Below are 26,448 nucleotides of genomic sequence, written 5' to 3' on the forward strand. Positions count from 1 at the left end.
AATATGAAGGAATGATAGTTTATGATTAATGAGTGAGTTTGTATATTCGGGGGTTTATATGGTAAGAAACGACAGACAACGAGGAGCTCTAGTGGATGAAAGATGTTCTCTTCAGTCTGACTGGATGTAGTTTTATATTTGAGGACATTAGACGTGATTCTGTCCGGTTTCTGGTCATATTTCTCAGTAAAACACACACACTCCTCAGAGCCTCTTCAGTCCTGCTTCATCTCAGTAAATCTGCGCGTGTTTCTCGAGTAAAAGGCAGAGATTATAATAAATAGACGGACTTCCAGCTGTCAGTGAATGTTGAGCTCGTCTGAAGCATCTGTTAGTGTCCGTGTGTTAACATTAGAGCACTGATTCAGGCACAGCTTTTATTACTTTTCTTTCAAGAAATATTCGTATGAGTTTGCTGTGACATTTGACCCGCTGTGTATCGCTTCATTAGACCGTCCTCATGTCCTGTAAAGCTTGTTCTTCACGGCTCATTATTATAATGCTGGCCTCAGTTTGTGGACACACACACACACACACACACACACACACACACACACACTTCTGTAACTCACAGAGACTGATGCTGTCAGGGTAAGAGTTTCCGTTTCTGACACTATTGACACTTTATACGATTTTACACACACACACACACACACACACACACACACACACACACACACACACACACACACACACACACACACACACACACACACTCTCTCTCACACACACACACACACACACACACACACACACACACTCACTCTCTCTCTCTCTCTCACACACACACCCTCTCCCTCTCTCTCTCTCTCTCTCACACACACCCTCTCTCTCTCACACACACACACACACACACACTCTCTCTCTCACACACACACCCTCTCTCTCTGTCTCTCTCTCTCTCACACCCCCCCCTCTCTCTCTCTCTCTCTCACACACACACCCTCTCCCTATCTCTCTCTCACACACACACACACCCTCTCCCTATCTCTCTCTCACACACACACTCTCTCTCTCTCACACACACACCCTCTCTCTCTCTCTCTCACACACACACACCCTCTCCCTCTCTCTCGCTCTCTCTCTCTCACACACACCCTCTCTCTCTCTCACACACACACACACACTCTCTCTCTCACACACACACCCTCTCTCTCTCTGTCTCTCTCTCTCTCTCACACACCCCCCCCCTCTCTCTCTCTCTCTCACACACACACACCCTCTCCCTCTCTCTCTCTCTCTCTCTCACACACACCCTCTCTCTCTCTCTCACACACACACACTCTCTCTCTCTCTCACACACACACCCTCTCTCTCTCTGTCTCTCTCTCTCTCTCACACACACCCCCCCCCCTCTCTCTCTCTCTCTCACACACACACACACCCTCTCCCTCTCTCTCTCTCTCTCACACACACCCTCTCTCTCTCTCACACACACACACACACTCTCTCTCTCTCACACACACACCCTCTCTCTCTCTCTCTCTCACACACACACCCCCCCCCCTCTCTCTCTCTCTCTCTCTCTCTCTCTCTCACACACACACCCTCTCTCTCTCTCTCTCTCTCACACACACACATCGAGTAATCACTGCATCTTCAGGTTAAGGGATTTTCTCGTAGTTTATCCAGTGTGTGTTCCACATAATGTCTGCAGTTCTTCAGCCACTTCTGCACAGAATCCTCCGTCTTCTTCCGCTTTTCATCGTGAGAGAGTTCTGGAAATATGAGCACAGAACACATTAATTATGACGCACACAAATGTTGGTTTTACAAATATTGTTGATCTATTATAGTTATATAACTCACCAAACGATGATTTAATATCCAGCAAACTTTCCCGGACGCCTTCTATGATTATACTTTCCCATCGGCTGAACTCGCGCTCCAGAAGTGATTTAATCGGCTCAGGAACTGAAAGAGATTCGAGCACGTCATCAATATTTACACCACAAACTGATAGAGATCCGGATCTTCTGAAACTCTGTTCAACCCGATCCTTTACTGCACACATTCTGTCTCACTTCAGTGTGTTTAGCCGTCAGTAATGCTGTGTAACTCTCAACTCTGTTTAATGTTTACATCCATTCACAAGAACTGACATTTTCAGAGTAATTCTTGTAGACTCACTGTTGTCCTGTTGAGGTGGAATGATCACTTCTTCCTGGGAATCAGGAGGTTCATCTTCAACTACAAATGAAACAAGATGTTGAGCACATGAACAGTGTTCATACTCGTACAGATACTGCCTGTAATATGAAATTCCAGAACTTTAAGCACTACTTTATAGGGTTTCTTTTCAAGGACTACAATCAGAGATCTCATTTATCAAACAATATCTTTCTTTATTATCTTTTCAATTCTAAAAAAGGTAAAGAGATCAATAAAAATAAACTAATAAAACAAAATGGTACAGATAAAGTGCAGCAGATGCAATAACAGGATGATAACCTACGCACGATTCCTCGAGGTTTCGTGGTTTCCCAGGAACGCATAAGACGCATTATTAAACTTGTTGATCCTCAAGGTGTGGAATTTCGACGAAGGAGACGCTTGAGAAGACGCCAGTACACTCGCGCTGGCCCAAATGCACTCTGGCATATGGACAGCTATGATAAATTAAAACCGTACGGCATTGCCATTAATGGCTGTATAGATGGTTACAGTCGTTACATTCTGTGGATGGAGGCGTACACAACCAACAACGATCCTAAAGTAATAGCCAGTTACTTCATAAAAACAGTTACTGGCATAGGAGGGTGTCCCGAGAGGATCCGCGCGTAGGTGAAGCCAGCGAAAACCATTTGTTGTCATTTCATGTTGGACAAAAGCGGGTACATCGCGCAAATTGGACTGGTTTTTTCTTCTAAAAAGACCTAGCCGCTTGCAAATTCTCTTTAAAGTTCGTATGCTAATTATTATTCTGTCATAATTAGCTAAAGTTGATAGTATTTCTTTGTTACTGAAAGAAAGTCTAAAATATAGCTTGACTACGTGATCCAACTCTGTCGCGTCCTCTATCAGTAGGCTATGCAACGAACGCTGATCCAATGCGTTATTCTCTACATTTCATTTTTCTCGAAATTTAATGAGTTTTTTTCTCGAAACACAACGACTTTATTCTCGAAATTTAATGAGTTTATTCTCACGATTATTTTGATTTTTTCTCGAAATTTTATGAGTTTTTTTCTCGAAACACAACGACTTTATTCTCTAAATTTAATGAGTTTATTCTCACGATTATTTGGACTTTTTCTCGAAATTTAACGAGTTTTTTTCTCGAAACACAACGACTTTATTCTCTAAATTTAATGAGTTTATTCTCACGATTATTTTGACTTTTTTCTCTAAATTTAACGAGTTTTTTTCTCGAAACACAACGACTTTATTCTCTAAATTTAATGAGTTTTTTTCTCGAAACACAACGACTTTATTCTCGAAATTTAATGAGTTTATTCTCACGATTATTTTGACTTTTTTCTCTAAATTTAACGAGTTTTTTTCTCGAAACACAACGACTTTATTCTTGAAATTTAATGAGTTTATTCTCACGATTATTTGGACTTTTTTCTCTAAATTTAACGAGTTTTTTTCTCGAAACACAACGACTTTATTCTCGAAATTTAATGAGTTTATTCTCACGATTATTTTGACTTTTTTCTCTAAATTCAACGAGTTTTTTTCTCGAAACACAACGACTTTATTCTCGAAATGTAATGAGTTTATTCTCAAGATTGTTTGGCCCTAATCCTCGTCCGTAATAATTCTTCTTAATAAAAATGTCTGTTTTCATGGGTTTTTCAGGACTTGCATTTCAAAAAGTCAAATTCAAGTACTTGTACAACACTGTGTAAATCAAAGAAACATCAAAAATTATATCTGCGAACACAAAATTGAGTAAAACCTTACAGTTAAGAGGATCACTCTTGCTACGTTCATCGAGGTTTAGATGTTCTCCCATGATATCCATGCATAAGTTTTCTATCTTCTTTCCGATCTCTTTAGCTTTTCTCTCAAAGCCCTCGTCCAGAAAGTGACAGACGTCCTTCAGTCTGACCTCCTGTCTCTGTCGGCTTTTCTCCGGATGAGTGTGTGTGTGTGTGTCGAGACGAAACAGGCAGTTTTCCGCCGCCATCTCGTCGATCTTCTGGAGCAGCTCTGTGACTTGAGCTCGATTCTTCTTGTCTGTGTTGTCAAACACATGATATCTGTTCCTGCACTTCTGAATCAGCCACTGAAGCGCTTCCCCTTCACTCTCGATGTGCTGCTCGATCGGTACGTCTTTAAAGCGCTCGCCCCACGTGAACAGAACTATAGTGTGTCTCCAGACGTCTTCTCCTAATATAGACATGTTTTCCTCAGTGATTCTCTTTTGCTCTTCCTGAAACGACGTATCGGCTGGGATCACGAGCAACAGGGCATGAGGGAACTTCTTGCACTCGGAAACATTTTTGAGGATGGCAGATCTAATAAAGTCTGGGTTTAATTCTGACGCAAAATACTTCCACCATCCTGGAGTGTCTAAAACGGTCATCCTCCTTCCGTCTACGTCTCCGAAGCCTCTCATTCCCTCTCCCGTTCTTCCTCCGATGTAAAATGCGTCCCGATTCAAGATTGTGTTTCCAGCTGCGCTCTTTCCGGAGAGGATCCATCCCAGCAAAACAACTCTGACCTCCTCCAGATGATGTACATATACTGAAATGAAAATATATTTTTAAATATCCATACGTTCATTCTTTAGCATGTTCAATGTGTTAAAAATGCAATACGGCAAAATCGCTGGTTCTCTCAAAGTTATGAACAAACGTTCAAACGTCGTCTGGCCTTTAACCATGTACTTATACATCATTCATTTTAATTGGACGTTCAGCTTACATTTTTTAAATGTTACTACTTCTAAATGAACTAATGTTCAAAAAACATTCAAAAGTAATGTTCCCATAATGTTTGCAAAATGATCCCTTAGAATCCCTAGAATGTTCCCTTGATGTTCGAATAACCAAGATTATTGCTGATGTGTGAAGAAACTTAAGAAACGAGATCTTCCCTTGGATCTTGTCTATGAAAGCCTGTAGACTGAGGTTTATATGAAGGACTCGGGTCGTTTTTGCCGGGAAAATCAAAAGCATGTGACGTTTACGCCCGAGAGCCTCGTATCCGTTCAACGACACATGAAACGAGCGAATGCTTATACAATGTTCAGGATAATACTCTGAAAGAGCCGTTCTGCTGTAATGTTAATGTGTGTCATGGATTCATTCAAACTATAGTCTCATAGTCAGATCTATATAGTCTACAGTCTCAAATATACTTTATAATCAGACTATCATAACAGTGATTTTAATGAGCTCATCTGTCAACATGATGAATCTCAGATCTTCTGTAAACACACACACACTATGATCAGATGCTTCTGAACTGATGCTTTCTCATTTCTGTGTGTTTATTTAGTTACTGAGAGGAAAGATCAGCACAAATTTACATATTCATCTAAACATCTCTCTCAGTGGACGGCGTCGGGATGTTCGTTAACAGTATATCGCTGTAAATGCTATTTCCAACTTCTATTTACTTCCAAGTAAAGAACTAAAAGATCTTCTCCGTGAGTAAATCGGGTCTTGATTCACGTTCAGTCTCTTGTGTGTTATGTGCACGTGCACGAGCAGTCAGTGCTGCAGTTTCACTGAACGGCCACCGGTGTCGCTATAACACGACATTTTCAACTCTAAGAATTTCCATAAACGTAAAACATTCTTAGAACATATTTTGTTAGCTCAGATATTTATTATCTCATCAAAATTGTGTAACGTTAATTAATTAGGCTACATAAATCAAACAAATGATTCAGTCTATACTTTCACTTCAAAACGCCGTACCTTTTTCTTTAACCATCGACCGTTGATTCTGTACTTCGTCTTTTCTAGAATTTGCTTTCGTCTGAATTTCCTCCCAGCGTTCACCTCCTTTACTTTATCCAAGTCAATGTCAAAGTGCCTGCCGTTATTCTTCCCAACAATTCCTTCGATTTTCTTGAGCAACTCTGTGACTTGTGTGCGATCATGATGGTTTGAATTATTAAAAACGTGATATTTATCGCCACATTTGTCAATAAGTCGCTTGAGCGCTGACCCCGGATCCTGAACGTGTTGCTCTATGCGTTCTCGTTGGATTAAATCTCCTCCTGTGAAGATTATGAGGGTGTGTGTCCAGATATTCGCTCCCATCAGCTCCACATTTTCCTTTAGAAACTTCCCATCGGAGTCGGTGAACGGGCGATCGGCCCGAACCACGATCAGAACCACGTGAGGTCCGGGTGACGTCAGAGAAAGCCTGCGAGCCAGCTGCTGTTTGCAGATGTTTGATAAATCATTTAGACTGAATGTTTTCCACCATCCGGGAGTCTCGACCAGACTGACTCTCCTGCCATCAAGAACCCCCTCTCTCTTCACGAGCTCTTCTGGCGCACTGGTTTCCAGTATAGTGTCGATCACTGATGTTTTCCCAGTTTGACGCTTTCCCAGCACCACCACTCTCAACTCTTGGGAGACAAAACGGGAAAAGCTAATAATATCAATTAAGCACATTAATTTCATGCACATTTCACGATATAATATTAGTGATGTAAATTTACAATAAATAAGCACTTTGGTAACACTTTACAATAAGGTTCATTAGTTAACATGAACTAATAAACTGCATTTCTACAGCGTTTATTAATCTTAGTTAATATTAATTTCAACATTTACTTGTATTTGTTAACATTAGTTAATGCACTGTGAACTAACATGAACAAACAATGAACATCTGTATTTTTTATTATCTAACATTAAGAAATATTAATAAATACAGTAATAAATGTATTGCTCATTGTTAGTTACTACATTATGTTATATTGAAACGCTTATTGTAAAGCACTTTTTTTCCAGTCATCTTTATGACATAAAGTGCCAATCAACCCGAATTCACCCTTTGATGATATGCAAATTTACTCACCCTTTTGTGTTTCTTCTTGATGTTTGGACATTTTCACACTATTGTGTCCAGAATATGAAAGAACATAAAAGGAGAACATGAAAAACAGGTAGAACAAGAAATAAAAAACACAAAGGAACGGGATTAAGTTAATAAATCTGAGAAATGAAAGCAGAATTAAAAAGAACATTTGTCTGATTTGTATAGCTATGATATATATAACAATAAGACTATATAACATCCTACCTGTGGCTTTAACTTTCATTGGAAATGTGATTATTAAATCTGCTAAAGCGTTGGTTTCTGCTGTTTAAGGCCAGTGTGGGTGATCTTATAAACTTGATGGATCATGTTTACAGAAAACAATGAAAAGGTGTGGTTATGGAAAAACATGAGAGCATAAATAATGGTTAGGCTGATCTAGTTTATCACTTGAGGTGTGACAGCGCCTCCTTGCGGGAGGAAAGAGGAAACGCATTATTTAACCAGGGGCTTATAAAATAATAAGTAAATCGATTTAAATAAATAAATAAAAATGTTATTATAATATGATTGTGTGTAAAATAAAATTTAAATATATTTATTAATCTAATAAATTAATTAAAATGAATAAACACTTATAAATAAATACAAATTAGATTAAAATTAAATAAATACATTTAACAGTTCGTTACTATAGCAAGTACTTTTCTTTTTAAAGGTGCACTACCGAACTTTTGACCCTCTAGCGGTTTAAAACAAAACTGCATGCACTATTTTACGGAAGAACATTGTTGTTGGTTGTGCTTCGGCTCTGAGACAGTGGCGCCTCCAAGGGGGGGCCAGGGGGGGCCACGGCCACCCCCAAAATGACACTGGCCACCCCATTGGCCCCCCCAACCAGAAAGAGTGGAGTTTTTAGTATAGTGATTTTATTTTATAAATTAACATAGTTATTAATGAAACACTATATTAAAAAATTAAAATAATAAACTTGTAGGCTATTATATGAGCTGTATAATACGCTCTCAACCCCTCCCCCTCTTTACGTGCATTGCGGCAACTTCGCGCACTTTACACGTGCAGCCGCCATAGCCGCAATACCGCGAAGCATGCAGCACATGGACATGGTTCGTTCAAGTTCAGGAGGATCAAGCAACGCAGGAGAGGAACGGGGGTTGGAGGTAACGAAAAAAAAAAAAAAAAAAAAAAAAAAAAAAAAATTACACTGCCTACGTAGCTTCAATGCAGGGACAGCGCCAGAGAAATTTTAACGCATGTGCTGAGTGGGTGCTAGATCATTGACGGGGAGCTGCGCAAAACTTGGTCACTAAATATTAATATTCAGTTATGTTAATGATCACAATTAAAGTTTTAATTTTATTAAATTGAACAAGCGCAACATTCAGCATTCAATCAAATAGGCCTATTCTAAAAGATGTAGGCTATTAATAATAATAATGTTATTTCAACACAATATCTCGTTATTTCGAAATAATATGTGTGCATGCATCTGTAAATCCGGTGACGCGTGTATTGATTTTTATTAATAAACAAGTGTTTTCTCTAAAAGTGTCGACTCGGCTGCAAAGATGAAGTTGACGATCGCCATCTCTGTGTGAACGCGCCTATAGAGAGAAATGCACATAAATAAGCCTAATGGATTACATAATCAGAGAGTAGCCTTTTTCTTTTTTCGTTTTGAATTATTTCGTTTAAAGACATTTCAAGCTTTGTGTATTTGATTTATTTGTCATGTCTGTGTGAGGCATACACCGAGTTTCGTTAAGTTAGGATGTGCTAGTTCACGTACAATGCAACAATGCAAGTGAGCGCGCAGGCGCCTCCGTTATATTTGTTTCGTAGCCTATTCATTAAATACAGGCAACTGGTTGATGAAAAATTGATTAAAATTAAGATACAATTTATACAAAACGAAATTCACTTTAAAGAAAGGCTTTTCTACAAAACAACTTCAACTTCAACGGTCAAAATCATGTCTGACCCGCTCCATGTCTCATATTGCACATCCTTACTCGCTCATGTTGTTCTGTTCACTTTTCATAAATCAACATAAATGAAAAAAAAAAAATAACATTACAATATTTTAACAAATATGAAACTAAATGCGTTTTTTAATGGCTACAACATTATAGTAGGCCTACATACCCTCTATTTGTACAAATTTCTGCACATTCATTTAATTCTGAATTTTGCACAAGTTGAAAGGTATTTGTTCAAATCAAGTTCACGCGTGCATTTATTAATCATTATGATACTAAAATCCTAACAAATAGGCTATGCTATGTACAAAAAAAATCGAGCTTCCCCTCGATGTTGTTATTCAACAGATGAGCCCATAATATGAACGCATTTACACGTTAAGCATTTCCTCCCATATAAAACCAATGTGGCTTAATGCAGATTAGAATGTCCCCTTATTTTTTCGAAATAACGAGATATTATGTCGATACTAGGCTGTGTCCACCGCGTGGTCTCCTTTTTGATCAGCGGAAACGATTTTTGCTTGTTTCGGATCTGACTGTCCAGCGTATTTGAAAAAGTTAAGCAAACTTTCCTGTCTTTTTTACATTTTTCCTCTGAGTGAAACGATCGAGGCTATACAGCAATCTCGACTCGTACAACAAGCGCGCACGTCACAAATATTGAACACTACACAAAAAGTAATTTTATTTTTTTTCATTTAGGCATTTAATTTTAGTGACACGGGAGGTGCCGGATGATGGATCCAATAAAAAAGGTTCCGGATCCAATGTCGGAGGTGACGGAACGTGTTCCGGCTCAAATTAAGCCCTGGTATTGTGCCACCCTAACATTTTTGCTGGCCCCTTTCGGCCACCCTATGAAAAAAATCCTGGAGGCGCCACTGCTCTGAGAGTGACTGTGCGGATGAATATGATTCTTTCTCATAACTAAAAGAGAGAGAGAGATTATCCTTCTGCTCATAAATATTCACTACTAAGCTTAAAATATATAACCAGTTTAGACTAAAGGATCTCAAGCTGAAGACGTTACGGTAGCTTTACCCATTAATACTTCCCTGAAAATAAACTCCAGCACTGCTGAAACAACCATAATGAAATAATCTTCAATATCCACCTTATTCCTGACGACCTTACTGCGTTTTGAATTATGGATGGCACTTCCGGTTTGGGGAACTTCCATTCAAAAAGGCTGAAACGAATCATTTAAAATCACAAGGGGCTTTTGGGGATGTTTGGTCTGTTGAAAGTAAGTTACCTTGTTGATGCTTTTACACTTTGAAATGTCCTTTTATTGTTTGATGGTTGAAGGGTGAGTAGATTAATGTCATCTCATTGTTTGTGACACTTATTTAACGTATTGCGTTCATAGAGCGAGTCTTTCACTGATTGTTTACAGCTTAAGGAAAGTAGTTACACCAAGCGGCAACCTCCCCGTCTCTATCTTGAAACCAATACGGAAGTGAGTTAAACTGCAATTCATTGACTGGCCGCTTGGCCTGGCTGCAGAAGTGAGTCAAATCTGTATCTCCCTCATGTTAAAATTACCAACTTTACAGCAGAAAAAAATATGTTTACAGCCTGGATCTCTATGTGGCTTTGGTCTATACAGCTAATTTTGCCCTTCATAACAACTGTGAGGGGGGTGAATTATTTTATAACTCGTCCGTTTAGTTGATTAATATTTAAATTTAAGGGTGTGGCCAGTGGCCACTTGAGTGACAGATGGATTGCCGCTGTCAGTGCTAGCCGTTTGTCTGCTGTTGTTACTAGCCGTCACTTCACCTCAGCAAATGTTGCTGCTGAACTTGCCATCTCTGCAGTGTTTGTGCTTTTTTTCGGGATTATTTCATACAATTTAATACTTGGGTACAAAGCCCACGTCTTTGGATTCCGTCGTTATCGTTCGAGAGAACAACCAGCGCTGTATTTCAGTTGTTTTCCTCCGTGAACATGCACTAATGGATGTCTGACAATTTCGTTGCTTTTTTGGGGTTTTCAAATTTAAAACGTCAATAAATACTCGTTCGTTCTGCTCTCACGGAACAGATGGATTATAATATGCTTATGTACCGTCAGATGAAATCCTGCAGGCGTCGGCGCTTTCTCCGTCCATGCAATAAATGCACATCCATGAATGAGCGCGGATTTTCTAGCGCATTTACTTGCACTTCAAAGGCAATATATCTATGGTTTAACCCATTTGAGAGACGGCCAAAATCAGAATTTAAAATGGACTGAATAAGCTCTCTACGAACTTGAGCAATGCCGCGCTGACGGACCATGAAAGAGTGACGGACATGTATGCACATAAATCACTGTCACACACAAACACTCTCGAAGTAATACACAGTCTCACTTGTAGTTGTAGCCATGCCTTTTAACTATTATAATATTTCGAAGGGCAAAAATAGGAACGTTTAACTGGCTTTACATCATAAGCTAACTCGATCACGTCGAGCTAGGTGATTTCAGATAGCCAGGTCAGCTCCACTCACGCCCCGCCTGTTTGCCTATTTTCTGTTATCCGGGAGTGACGCAAGGCCAAGATGGCGACGGCCGGCTCCGCCCACTTTAGGCTTCAAAAATGCTCTTCAGAAACCTACGGGTGACGTCACGGACACTACGTCCATATTTTTTTACAGTCTATGAGTTACACCCATAATTCCCGCAAAGCCTCATGGGGGCGTAGGAATAACGTGGATAGATCCTGCTCCACAGTGAAGTCTGCTAGAGACACATGACAGTTTATCTGTTCAGTAAAACACTTCCTCTCCTGTTGAGTGATAAAACACCATCATCTCTGCCTCGCTTTTACAACATTACAAATCCCTCAGTTCTCCATCTCCTAAAGCTGAGCTGATGTTGATTCTTGTTTTATTACGAGCTCTGTCTCGCTCTTTTCTCCAGCAGACGTCCTCTGTTCTCTCTCTCTCTCTCACACACACACACACTGATGTTGATTCTTGTTTTATTATGAGCTCTGTCTCGCTCTCTTTTCTCCAGCAGACTCTCCTCTGTTCTCTCTCTCTCTCTCTCTCTCTCACACACACACACACACACACACTGATGTTGATTCTTGTTTTATTACGAGCTCTGTCTCGCTCTCTTTTCTCCAGCAGACTCTCCTCTGTTCTCTCTCTCTCTCTCTCTCTCTCACACACACACACACACACACACTGATGTTGATTCTTGTTTTATTACGAGCTCTGTCTCGCTCTCTTTTCTCCAGCAGACTCTCCTCTGTTCTCTCTCTCTCTCTCTCTCTCACACACACACACACACACACACACACACAGATGTTGATTCTTGTTTTATTACGAGCTCTGTCTCGCTCTTTTCTCCAGCAGACGTCCTCTGTTCTCTCTCTCTCTCTCTCTCTCTCACACACACACACACACACACACACACACACACTGATGTTGATTCTTGTTTTATTACGAGCTCTGTCTCGCTCTCTTTTCTCCAGCAGACTCTCCTCTGTTCTCTCTCTCTCTCTCTCTCACACACACACACACACACACACACAGATGTTGATTCTTGTTTTATTACGAGCTCTGTCTCGCTCTCTTTTCTCCAGCAGACTCTCCTCTGTTCTCTCTCTCTCTCTCTCTCTCTCTCTCACACACACACACACACACACAGATGTTGATTCTTGTTTTATTACGAGCTCTGTCTCGCTCTCTTTTCTCCAGCAGACTCTCCTCTGTTCTCTCTCTCTCTCTCTCTCTCTCTCACACACACACACACACACTTGATCTGATGTTGATTCTTGTTTTATTATGAGCTCTGTCTCGCTCTCTTTTCTCCAGCAGACTCTCCTCTGTTCTCTCTCTCTCTCTCTCTCTCTCTCACACACACACACACACACACACTGATGTTGATTCTTGTTTTATTACGAGCTCTGTCTCGCTCTCTTTTCTCCAGCAGACTCTCCTCTGTTCTCTCTCTCTCACACACACACACACACACACACACACACACACACTGATGTTGATTCTTGTTTTATTACGAGCTCTGTCTCGCTCTCTTTTCTCCAGCAGACTCTCCTCTGTTCTCTCTCTCTCTCTCTCTCTCACACACACACACACACAGATGTTGATTCTTGTTTTATTACGAGCTCTGTCTCGCTCTTTTCTCCAGCAGACGTCCTCTGTTCTCTCTCTCTCTCTCTCTCTCACACACACACACACACACACACACACACAGATGTTGATTCTTGTTTTATTACGAGCTCTGTCTCGCTCTCTTTTCTCCAGCAGACTCTCCTCTGTTCTCTCTCTCTCTCTCTCACACACACACACACACACACACACAGATGTTGATTCTTGTTTTATTACGAGCTCTGTCTCGCTCTCTTTTCTCCAGCAGACGTCCTCTGTTCTCTCTCTCTCTCTCACACACACACACACACACACACACACACACACACACACACACACACACACACACACACACACAGATGTTGATTCTTGTTTTATTACGAGCTCTGTCTCGCTCTCTTTTCTCCAGCAGACTCTCCTCTGTTCTATCTCTCTCTCTCTCTCTCTCACACACACACACACACACACACACACACACACACACACACACACACACACACAGATGTTGATTCTTGTTTTATTACGAGCTCTGTCTCGCTCTCTTTTCTCCAGCAGACTCTCCTCTGTTCTCTCTCTCTCTCTCTCTCTCTCTCACACACACACACACACACACACTGATGTTGATTCTTGTTTTATTACGAGCTCTGTCTCGCTCTTTTCTCCAGCAGACGTCCTCTGTTCTCTCTCTCTCTCTCACACACACACACACACACACACTGATGTTGATTCTTGTTTTATTACAAGCTCTGTCTCGCTCTCTTTTCTCCAGCAGACTCTCCTCTGTTCTCTCTCTCTCTCTCTCTCACACACACACACACACACACACACTGATGTTGATTCTTGTTTTATTATGAGCTCTGTCTCGCTCTCTTTTCTCCAGCAGACTCTCCTCTGTTCTCTCTCTCTCTCTCTCTCTCTCACACACACACACTGATGTTGATTCTTGTTTTATTACGAGCTCTGTCTCGCTCTCTTTTCTCCAGCAGACGTCCTCTGTTCTCTCTCTCTCTCTCTCTCTCTCACACACACACACACACACACACACAGATGTTGATTCTTGTTTTATTACGAGCTCTGTCTCGCTCTCTTCTCTCCAGCAGACTCTCCTCTGTTCTCTCTCTCTCTCTCTCACACACACACACACACACACACACACACACACACACACACACACACACACAGATGTTGATTCTTGTTTTATTACGAGCTCTGTCTCGCTCTCTTTTCTCCAGCAGACGTCCTCTGTTCTCTCTCTCTCTCTCTCTCTCACACACACACACACACAGATGTTGATTCTTGTTTTATTACGAGCTCTGTCTCGCTCTTTTCTCCAGCAGACGTCCTCTGTTCTCTCTCTCTCTCTCTCTCTCTCACACACACACACACACACACACACAGATGTTGATTCTTGTTTTATTACGAGCTCTGTCTCGCTCTCTTTTCTCCAGCAGACGTCCTCTGTTCTCTCTCTCTCTCTCTCACACACACACACACACACACACACACACTGATGTTGATTCTTGTTTTATTACGAGCTCTGTCTCGCTCTCTTTTCTCCAGCAGACTCTCCTCTGTTCTCTCTCTCTCACACACACACACACACACACACACACACACACAGATGTCGATTCTTGTTTTATTACGAGCTCTGTCTCGCTCTCTTTTCTCCAGCAGACTCTCCTCTGTTCTCTCTCTCTCTCTCTCTCTCACACACACACACACACAGATGTTGATTCTTGTTTTATTACGAGCTCTGTCTCGCTCTTTTCTCCAGCAGACTCTCCTCTGTTCTCTCTCTCTCTCTCTCTCTCACACACACACACACACTGATGTTGATTCTTGTTTTATTACGAGCTCTGTCTCGCTCTTTTCTCCAGCAGACGTCCTCTGTTCTCTCTCTCTCTCTCTCTCTCACACACACACACACACAGATGTTGATTCTTGTTTTATTACGAGCTCTGTCTCGCTCTCTTTTCTCCAGCAGACGTCCTCTGTTCTCTCTCTCTCTCTCTCTCTCACACACACACACACACACACAGATGTTGATTCTTGTTTTATTACGAGCTCTGTCTCGCTCTCTTTTCTCCAGCAGACTCTCCTCTGTTCTCTCTCTCTCTCTCTCTCTCACACACACACACACACACACAGATGTTGATTCTTGTTTTATTACGAGCTCTGTCTCGCTCTCTTTTCTCCAGCAGACTCTCCTCTGTTCTCTCTCTCTCTCTCTCTCTCTCTCACACACACACACACACACACAGATGTTGATTCTTGTTTTATTACGAGCTCTGTCTCGCTCTTTTCTCCAGCAGACGTCCTCTGTTCTCTCTCTCTCTCTCTCACACACACACACACACACACACACAGATGTTGATTCTTGTTTTATTACGAGCTCTGTCTCGCTCTCTTTTCTCCAGCAGACGTCCTCTGTTCTCTCTCTCTCTCTCTCACACACACACACACACACACACACACACACACACACACACACACACACACACACACACACACACACACACACAGATGTTGATTCTTGTTTTATTACGAGCTCTGTCTCGCTCTCTTTTCTCCAGCAGACTCTCCTCTGTTCTCTCTCTCTCACACACACACACACACACACACACACACTGATGTTGATTCTTGTTTTATTACGAGCTCTGTCTCGCTCTCTTTTCTCCAGCAGACTCTCCTCTGTTCTCTCTCTCACACACACACACACACACACACACACACACACACACACACACACACACACACAGATGTTGATTCTTGTTTTATTACGAGCTCTGTCTCGCTCTCTTTTCTCCAGCAGACTCTCCTATGTTCTCTCTCTCTCACACACACACACACACACACACACACACACACACAGATGTTGATTCTTGTTTTATTACGAGCTCTGTCTCGCTCTCTTTTCTCCAGCAGACTCTCCTCTGTTCTCTCTCTCTCACACACACACACACACACACACACACACAGATGTTGATTCTTGTTTTATTACGAGCTCTGTCTCGCTCTCTTTTCTCCAGCAGACTCTCCTCTGTTCTCTCTCTCTCTCTCTCTCTCTCTCTCTCTCACACACACACACACACACACACACACTGATGTTGATTCTTGTTTTATTACGAGCTGTCTCGTTCTCTTTTCTCCAGCAGACGTCCTCTGTTCTCTCTCTCTCTCACACACACACACACACACACACACAGATGTTGATTCTTGTTTTATTACGAGCTGTCTCGTTCTCTTTTCTCCAGCAGACGTCCTGTTCTCTCTCTCTCTCTCTCTCTCTCTCACACACACACACACACACACACTGATGTTGATTCTTGTTTTATTACGAGCTCTGTCTCGCTCTCTTTTCTCCAGCAGACTCTCCTCTGTTCTCTCTCTCTCTCTCACACACACACACACACACACACACACTGATGTTGATTCTTGTTTTATTACGAGCTCTGTCTCGCTCTCTTTTCTCCAGCAGACTCTCCTCTGTTCTCTCTCTCTCTCTCTCTCTCACACACACACACACGATCTGATGTTGATTCTTGTTTTATTACGAGCTCTGTCTCGCTCTCTTTTCTCCAGCAGACTCTCCTCTGTTCTCTCTCTCTCTCTCTCACACACACACACACGATCTGATGTTGATTCTTGTTTTATTACGAGCTCTGTCTCGCTCTCTTTTCTCCAGCAGACTCTCCTCTGTTCTCTCTCTCTCTCTCTCTCACACACACACACACACGATCTGATGTTGATTCTTGTTTTATTACGAGCTCTGTCTCGCTCTCTTTTCTCCAGCAGACTCTCCTCTGTTCTCTCTCTCTCTCTCACACACACACACACACACACACACACTGATGTTGATTCTTGTTTTATTACGAGCTCTGTCTCGCTCTCTTTTCTCCAGCAGACTCTCCTCTGTTCTCTCTCTCTCTCTCTCTCACACACACACACACACACACAGATGTTGATTCTTGTTTTATTACGAGCTCTGTCTCGCTCTCTTTTCTCCAGCAGACTCTCCTCTGTTCTCTCTCTCTCTCTCACACACACACACACACACACACACACTGATGTTGATTCTTGTTTTATTACGAGCTCTGTCTCGCTCTCTTTTCTCCAGCAGACTCTCCTCTGTTCTCTCTCTCTCTCACACACACACACACACACACGATCTGATGTTGATTCTTGTTTTATTACGAGCTCTGTCTCGCTCTCTTTTCTCCAGCAGACTCTCCTCTGTTCTCTCTCTCTCACACACACACACACACACACACACACACTGATGTTGATTCTTGTTTTATTACGAGCTCTGTCTCGCTCTCTTCTCTCCAGCAGACGTCCTCTGTTCTCTCTCTCTCTCTCACACACACACACACACACTTGATCTGATGTTGATTCTTGTTTTATTACGAGCTCTGTCTCGCTCTCTTTTCTCCAGCAGACTCTCCTCTGTTCTCTCTCTCTCACACACACACACACACACACACACACACTGATGTTGATTCTTGTTTTATTACGAGCTCTGTCTCGCTCTCTTCTCTCCAGCAGACGTCCTCTGTTCTCTCTCTCTCTCACACACACACACACACACTTGATCTGATGTTGATTCTTGTTTTATTACGAGCTGTCTCGCTCTCTTCTCTCCAGCAGACGTCCTCTGTTCTCTCTCTCTCTCTCACACACACACACACACACACACACTGATGTTGATTCTTGTTTTATTACGAGCTCTGTCTCGCTCTCTTCTCTCCAGCAGACGTCCTCTGTTCTCTCTCTCTCTCTCACACACACACACACACACACACACTGATGTTGATTCTTGTTTTATTACGAGCTCTGTCTCGCTCTCTTCTCTCCAGCAGACTCTCCTCTGTTCTCTCTCTCTCTCTCTCTCACACACACACACACACACACACACACTGATGTTGATTCTTGTTTTATTACGAGCTCTGTCTCGCTCTCTTCTCTCCAGCAGACGTCCTCTGTTCTCTCTCTCTCTCTCACACACACACACACACACACACACACACTGATGTTGATTCTTGTTTTATTACGAGCTGTCTCGCTCTCTTCTCTCCAGCAGACTCTCCTCTGTTCTCTCTCTCTCTCTCTCACACACACACACACAGATGTTGATTCTTGTTTTATTACGAGCTCTGTCTCGCTCTCTTTTCTCCAGCAGACTCTCCTCTGTTCTCTCTCTCTCTCACACACACACACACACACTGATGTTGATTCTTGTTTTATTACGAGCTCTGTCTCGCTCTCTTTTCTCCAGCAGACTCTCCTCTGTTCTCTCTCTCACACACACACACACACACACACACACACTGATGTTGATTCTTGTTTTATTACGAGCTCTGTCTCGCTCTCTTCTCTCCAGCAGACTCTCCTCTGTTCTCTCTCTCTCTCACACACACACACACACACACACACACACAGATGTTGATTCTTGTTTTATTACGAGCTCTGTCTCGCTCTCTTCTCTCCAGCAGACTCTCCTCTGTTCTCTCTCTCACACACACACACACACACGATCTGATGTTGATTCTTGTTTTATTACGAGCTCTGTCTCGCTCTTTTCTCCAGCAGACGTCCTCTGTTCTCTCTCTCTCTCACACACACACACTCGATCTGATATTGATTCTTGTTTTATTACGAGCTCTGTCTCGCTCTTTTCTCCAGCACTCTCCTCTGTTCTCTCTCTCTCTCTCTCACACACACACACACACACGATCTGATGTTGATTCTTGTTTTATTACGAGCTCTGTCTCGCTCTTTTCTCCAGCAGACTCTCCTTTGTTCTCTCTCTCTCTCTCACACACACACACACACGATCTGATGTTGATTCTTGTTTTATTACGAGCTCTGTCTCGCTCTCTTCTCCAGCAGACGTCCTCTGTTCTCTCTCTCTCTCTCTCTCACACACACACACACACACACACACACGTTGATTCTTGTTTTATTACGTGTTTTATACACTCTGTTCAGTGTTATGTTACGAGACACACACGGGCGAGTGACGTATGCACGCAATTTCCCGCCAAAACCATCCTGACAGGTCAATAAACACTTATGATAGTGAATCAGGGTAAGACAAAAACACGTTTTGGAAGGATTGATAAAAATTATTTAAATTTTGTTCATTTTGAACAAAAAGAGTTACATAATATACTTTTAAATAATTTCCACTGATGTTATGCTTGTTGTTTTAATTACAATCAACAGAGCAACTCTATCCTATGTCCGATCCGTTGACAAAAATATCAATATTTTTTTATTTTGCAGTTTATACGGTCCACACACACACACACACACATCGTTGGGGCTGAACAAATATCATCTCTCATCATCAACCAAGACATTTTTTTTAAAAACACTTAAAAATTGGACGTTCAGAAATAACATTTTCTAAACTTAATGGGATAGCGATGTCTCTTGCCTCGTCAAATTCATATATGATATATCATGCACAGGATTATGTAAATATTTCCAATTTAAAACGGCAAAAAACATAGTTTTAAATAAATACATTTAAAGGGATAGTTCACCCAAAAATGAATATAAAATGTCAATAAAATTACTCATTCCAAACCATGTAAGACTTTTGTTCATCTTTGAAAAACAAACGAATCATAAATTTAAATAAATCGATCGAGTCTCTTCAAAAAAATGTGGAGTAAACGGCTTTTACGATCTCGTTATGAGCTTTTTGAAGCGACAAAGCGGTGGAAATAAATATATATAATAATATAACTTAATAAAAAACAAATTTAGATGATTTAAAATCTAAATCCGTCTTGCTCAGGCAAGCAAATAAAATAAAATAAACGGTAAAACATTTCCACTGTCCTGAAGTGAATCTCAAACACAAACACAATCGACACGCAAATGTACAGTGATTCGTTTTAATCAAATTGAAAAATAAATTAAAGAAACAATTATAAGTGAAAAACAATGAAACATTCCAGAATCATGACGCTCAAGGCAGATGGCATGAATGAAGACAGTATAAAACTAAGTGTGTGTGTGTGTGTGTTTCTCTCCAACATGGACACGAAACCACAGAAGCATTCCTGCAGATAAACATGAAACCATCGTTTTTCCTGCTACAAAAGAAGAGTGTAGAGTTACACACAGATCTCGTACAACATGCCCTACACGTGACCGGCTTACAATCCTAATCTGTACAGGAACACACGTCTGGATGGAATGATCGAAGCCGAGGAAAGTTCATCTGTACAGCGGAGACACACACAAATCATTGGTACGGTTCTCAACGAGGTCCTCTTCCGGAGGCCGAACGCTTCTCCGTGAACACATACAGCGTGGGAATGGCATGAGAGAGAGGACACCTGGTGAAAGACCCCGCAAAACCCCCAGAATCCTCGGTCCGAGTGGGACAGAAGAGGGTGAACGTGCCGAGTACGTTCTTCAAAACGTGACGCTAGCAAAACGGCTAGTTCCGCTTCTTGACGTTGTTGTTCGAGGACAGTCTCTGTCGCTGCGGCGGCATCAGGGCGCTCAGCGTCACTTTGCTCCTGGCAACTTCAAAAAGTTTGGAAAAGACCTAAAACGAGGGATGAGTGTTAGTACCGCGCACACGCACACACACACACACACACACACACACACACTCGTGTGATTTAAATCAAGAGGTCAGAGGCCACTAGAGGGCAGAGTCTCACCTTCCTCGGCGTCCTCTGTGTGAGCGTGAATGAGAAGAGAGCGAGACGTTATAGAGACACACACACACACACACACACACACACACACACACACACACACACACACACCTCTTGCTGCATGTTCATTTGAAAACTCATTTTTCTTAACGTTAAGATGAAAATATGACAACTTTAAAAACAACAACTGAATTTTCAAGTAGAAATTGAAACGTGCGGTTGGTTTTGAAGCTCTTCAGTGTAAATTAATAAAGAAATTACAAAAAATAAATTATATATATATATATATATATATATATATATATATATAAAATATGTAATATAGCAGAAAAACTGAAAATTCTACAAATGTTTAGTGCTTCACGCCTGCCTTAGAAAGTTTACTAGGGAACATTTTTAATAAATCATATAAAATAATAATGAAATCTGAATACATAATTAAAATAATTTAATAAAATATACAACAGTAGAAAGTTTACTGGAGAAAAACAGTCAAATTATTTATAAAATAATATAATAGAAACAATAACAAGGTGAAAATGTACAAATTGTTAGTGCTATTGACACTTGCCTTTCTGTTTTACTGTAAAATATTATAAAACAAAAAATAACTAAATAATAAAAAATTAAATTAATTAAAATAAATATAAATGTACAACATAAAAAATAAATATACAATATAACAGAACCAATTACTGTATGAAAATGTAAATGTTTTGACTCCTGCTTTAGAACGTTTTTCCAAATAAAATAAAATTTCTATGCACTTCTAATATAACCTGAATCTGACACGATCAAAGAATACACAGACAGGTCATCAAATGTAGAGTTGAGTGCACCTGGAGGAGCTACAGGTGAGAGGGGAAGAGGGGAAACTACAGAATAAGAGTCTTCTTTAAATAAGACAAGGAGAGTGTTGCAATACAGACAGGAGGAGGAAAAGCACAGACCAGTGTCTGGGGAGCGTTCAGTGAAATAATACAAGTAAATCATAAATAAAAACATAAAATAATAATAAAAATAATATTAATAAAAAAAATCTGAAAAAACATCATAAAAATAGTACATTTAATAAAATATACAATGATAGAAAGTTTACTGGAGAAAAGTATTCAAAATACATTAAACAAATTAAAATAAATAAAAATATTAAATTAATTAAACGGATAAAAAAATATATATAAATAGATACACTATAAAATTATAAACAAAAAATAAGAATAATAAATAAAATAAATTTAGATTAAATAATATAATAGAAACAATAACAAGGTGAAAATGTACAAATTGTTAGTGCTGTTGACACTTGCCTTGTGTCTATACTTTTTACTATAAAATCATACTAAATAAATAAATAAATAAATAATATAAATAACAAATAAATAATAAAAATAAATTTAAATGGATAAATTTGGATTTAAAAAAAATGGACGAGTGAGGGGAAGAGAGGAAACTACAGAATAAGAGTCTTATCTAAATAAGACCAGGAGAGTGTTGTAATACAGACAGCACAGATCAGTGTGTGTATCAGAAGAAGGTGTGTGTTACGCACCTGTTCCCACAGGGTCTCCGCCACGCGGTCGATGAAGCTGCCCACCTCTCTGAACTCTCCTGAGTATTTGACGTACGCCCAGATGCACAGCGACGCCAGCGCTACGCCCATCGTCACGTTACACACCACCGCCACAGAGTTTATACCCACAAAGCCCGTCACCACTGACACCACGTACATCACGAACATCACGGCGAAGAGCGTGGCGGGCGTGCGCGCCGCGAAGAAAATGTTCTTTCCGTCGTTGTGTTTGAGAAAGTTAGCGTAGGCGTCGTCGAGCTCCTGCTCCAGCTGGTCCTGATAGCGGCGGCAGAAGTCCTCGCCGCCCATCTTCTTCACCGCGCGGAACTGACACACACACGTCTGCTTCAGCTCCATGTGGCGTCGCTCCAGATCGGCCGGAGCCAGGTAAGGCTGGTCTCCGCCACACACCTGCAATACAGAAGTCATGAGTGTGTGTGTGTGTGTGTGTGTGTTTGTCTCCGCCACACACCTGCAATACAGAAGTCATGAGTGTGTGTGTGTGTGTGTGTGTTTGTCTCCGCCACACACCTGCACACGGGGATAACAGGAGTCATGAGTGTGTGTGTGTGTGTGTGTGTGTGTGTGTGTGTGTGTGTTTGTCTCAGCCACACACCTGCACACGGGGATAACAGGAGTCATGAGTGTGTGTGTGTGCATGTTTGTCTCTGCCACACACCTGCACACGGGGATAACAGAAGTCATGTGTGTGTGTGTGTGATGGGTAGGGTTAGTGTAGGGGGACAGAATATACAGTTTGTACAGTATAAAAACCATTACGCCTATGGAATGTCCTCAAGTATAGCAAAACAAACCAGAGTGAGTGAGTGAGTGAGTGAGTGAGTGAGTGTGTGTCTGTCTGAGTGTGTGTGTGTGTGTGTGTGTGTGTGTGTGTGTCATACCTGCTCCATGCTCTTGTTATACGTGTCTTTCGCTCCTGCTACGGCTGCCAGGTTATTTGCTTCAGCGGTCGCCTGCGGCACACACACACACACACACACACACACACACACAGATCAACATATGCGAATAAAATATAAACAGTAAAATAAATATAACTAGAATAATAAATTCAAAATAAACAACAAATAAATACACAAAAATGTACAATTATTTGATAAAATATATAATATAATTGCCTTAGAAAATTTACTAGGGGGAAAATTTAAAATAAATAAAAATAAACAACTGAAAGAATAATACATTAAAATAAATAAAATAAATGCACAAAAATAAATGGATAAATTATGTAACATAACAGAAACAATAACTACGTGAAAATGTAAGATGTTTAGTGCTTTTGACGCCTGCCTTATAAAGTTTACAAAAAAAAAAAAAAAAAAGAATAATACTTTAAAAATAAATAATAAATGAACAAAAATAAGATAAATTGATAAAATATACAATTTACCAAAAAAAAAAAAAAAGACTGGAAAATTAAAAATGTACAAAATATATAATATAACAGGAATGTTTAGTGCTTTTGACGCCTGCCTTATAAAGTTTACAGGAAAAAAAATAAAATAATAATAAATAGAATAATACTTAATTGAATAAATAATATAAAAATAAGATAAATTGATCAAATATACAATTTACCAAATAAAAAAATAAATACAAAAAGACTGGAAAATTAAAGATGTATAGTGCTTTCGACAAATACAAGAAATAAATAATAAATGCATAAAAATAAAACAAAATAAATTGACAAAATATATAATATAACAGGAATGTTTAGTGCTTTTGACATTTGCCTCAAGTTTAATGGAGAAAAAATAAATAAAAATAAACAAAATAATACATTAAAAATAAATAATAAATGAACAAAAATAAATCCGATAAATTGATCAAATATGCAAAATCATGAGTATGTGCCAAAGCAGTATTTCCACACGTCTGCACCTGTAACATGGACTTGGGGTGCGGCAGCTCTTCGCCCTGATAGATCTTCATGTAGGCCTGAGACAGAGACACACACACACACACACACACACACACGGGTCAATCCCAGCAAACATCTGAGCGATGGAGACCGGCTGCAAAACACTCTTACTTTGAAATACTGTAGGAGATCTCGACACGTGACTTTAGAGCCGCTGATCTCCTTCTCCATCAGGTTCTCTGGAGCCAACAGCAGCGGAACCAGATTCACCAGCTCTCGCTTGAACTCGTCGTCGATGTCTACACACACACACACTTATTTGGGCCATCAGTGGATTTAAACATGATCAAACATCAGCACACAGATGTGAAGACCAGGGCTCTATGATTTCATAAAAATGGAAATTTACTGTACAACACAGAATGTCATGGAATTTGGCTAAATTTGGATGAATTGATCAAAAGTGGGGCTGTCAAATTGTGATCTGAACTAGTGTGTGTGAATATTAAACCGCAAAACTGCACTGAAATATGAAGCCAACCTGCCAATATTAAATTTGAAGAAATTATGAAAGCAATATATCACAGTAGAATGAATCTCCCAGTGGTTTAATGGTTATAATTGCTGAAGGGTCGGCCTAATGTTCCCCTTCTAATTCCCTAGACTTTTAAAAACGGTGAGGGGTCGTAACAGCGCCTATTATGCTATTTTAAAGGCTCTAGGGCTGCCTTTGACTAAATATTCTTCTAGTTGTTCATTTAAGCAATTAGTCGACTAATCGTGAGTTTATATTAAGCCATAAATCATAACAAGCCTTTAATTGCCTATACGTTACATAGCCTAATCAGCGCTCAAACACACGCATAAAGCCACAGCACACCGGCAGCAGAGATTAAGTCACGATGTTGACATCATCATCTACGCAGTAGTGGACACGTGTGCATATAGGCCCGTTTCATGCAGATTACATCATCTGAGAATATTTATTTTCCATTTGAGTTGGTTTATTTAAAAGTAGATATTTCAAGCTTTCTATAGTCAAGTCAAGTCACCTTTATCTATATAGCGCTTTATACAATACAGATTGTATCAAAGCAGCTTCACATTGATAACATAAAAATAATACAACAAAGTTTGTTTCTAGAAGAAAATTGCATCATCGTCCACCCGTAATAAGGCAGATCAATAATATTGTTGAATATTAAATGTATATCTATAGATAGTTTTACGCTGGTATACGCTGAGTTTCCGTTTCCATCTTTTTACAAAAGCACAATGTTTTGTTGTGATTGTGAGTTCACAGAAATAAAAGTAGACCCTTTACAGTTCGCATTACTCCTGTCTGTATGACCAAAAATAATGGAGTAGGATATTTCACGTTAAAGGGAGGGTTCGGAGTAAAATCAACCTAGGGTCCTTCGCACCATGACCTCGAGCCAAACACTAAGTTGTCAACACTTTGGAAAAAATAATAATTCGTCGTTACACGTTACGCTTTCTGCAGGACATTTACATGCTTTTCCCAAATCACGGAAGTGACGTCGACGTCCGGGTTAGCGGTAGCATTAGCCGTCAGGCAAGTGTTATTTAAATAAACTCCTGATGTACTTACACACTTTCCAATGCCTCGTTTTATGAGTACAGAACCTATTTGTGCTACTGTAGAAGTTTGGTGCATTCTGGGCATTATTAGTGCGGTAATTTACCAGATACAGCCTTGGATCCATTAGCGCCTGCACTAAACCATCCGGCTGATGTCTCTAAATAAGCTCTAACTTTAATAATGTTCAACCAAGGGGGAAAAGGCTTCTGGGGGGGGGTTCGGCTCGAGGTCATGGTGCAGAGGACCCTAGGCTGATTTACTCCGAACCGTCCCTTTAAATGCAAGTGATGGCGCCGGCGCGTGTGTGTCACGCAGTCAGAGCTTCTCCACACAAACACTTATCCGCCTAATATCAGCGCACATTCATCCATGTGAACATTAGAGCGAGCGGCCTTGTAAAGTGCTGCTACTTACACGTTTTAAGTGATAAGCCATATTTGAGGTCGATGAATGATAGGCTAATGTTTGGATTTCTTGCTGTTAACGATCTGTCCGTTACAGCCCGCGTGATTTCAGCACTTCCTGTAGAGTGTTTTTCTTCTGAGACCAACTGACTGATAAAATGTTGTTCAGCCAAACCTCTTCTAGTCAACTAACGGGGAGTCGACTTTATGAGGGCAGCCCTAAAAGGCTCTTAATGTTGTTTCGGAG

The 26,448-nt window shown here is 40.5% G+C and overlaps 2 protein-coding genes across 3 annotated transcripts in view; both read right to left on the bottom strand.

Annotated features, from left to right (window-relative positions):
* Positions 1–1,568: 1,568 nt before the first annotated feature.
* Positions 1,569–7,067, bottom strand: LOC311281834 (GTPase IMAP family member 4-like). The gene is made up of 6 exons (XM_084395152.1): positions 6,994–7,067; positions 5,877–6,538; positions 3,910–4,695; positions 2,131–2,190; positions 1,810–1,914; positions 1,569–1,718 (listed from the first exon to the last, which is right to left on the bottom strand). Exons 2-6 carry the CDS (start codon positions 5,890–5,892, stop codon positions 1,600–1,602), a joined length of 1,086 nt encoding a protein of 361 aa, XP_084251278.1. The 5' UTR covers positions 5,893–6,538; positions 6,994–7,067; the 3' UTR covers positions 1,569–1,599.
* Positions 7,068–19,948: 12,881 nt separating this feature from the next.
* LOC311281827 (atlastin-2) overlaps positions 19,949–26,448 on the bottom strand; it is a 19,718-nt gene continuing 13,218 nt past the window's right edge. The window contains exons 9-14 of one of the 2 annotated variants that reach the window (XM_084395129.1): positions 24,366–24,493; positions 24,215–24,271; positions 23,215–23,286; positions 22,292–22,723; positions 20,743–20,757; positions 19,949–20,624 (exon numbers count right to left, since the gene is read on the bottom strand). In XM_084395129.1, the coding sequence (XP_084251255.1) occupies positions 20,514–20,624; positions 20,743–20,757; positions 22,292–22,723; positions 23,215–23,286; positions 24,215–24,271; positions 24,366–24,493 (815 nt within the window). In that variant the 3' untranslated portion in view covers positions 19,949–20,513. The remainder of the gene's footprint in view (positions 20,625–20,742; positions 20,758–22,291; positions 22,724–23,214; positions 23,287–24,214; positions 24,272–24,365; positions 24,494–26,448) is intronic. The other variant, XM_084395130.1, reaches the window with a different exon arrangement.

The sequence above is a fragment of the Rutilus rutilus genome, assembly GCF_951802725.1.
Source record: "Rutilus rutilus genome assembly, chromosome: 22".
NCBI lineage: Eukaryota > Metazoa > Chordata > Actinopteri > Cypriniformes > Leuciscidae > Rutilus > Rutilus rutilus.

What these genes read in the sequence shown, in the direction of transcription:
- LOC311281834 (XM_084395152.1), bottom strand. An exon ending in TCCACCTCAACAGGACAACA is followed by an intron (nt 1,915 to 2,130) that starts GTGAGTCTACAA and finishes AATCTCTTTCAG; the next exon opens with TTCCTGAGCCGATTAAATCA. An exon ending in GGATATTAAATCATCGTTTG is followed by an intron (nt 1,719 to 1,809) that starts GTGAGTTATATA and finishes TCATATTTCCAG; the next exon opens with AACTCTCTCACGATGAAAAG.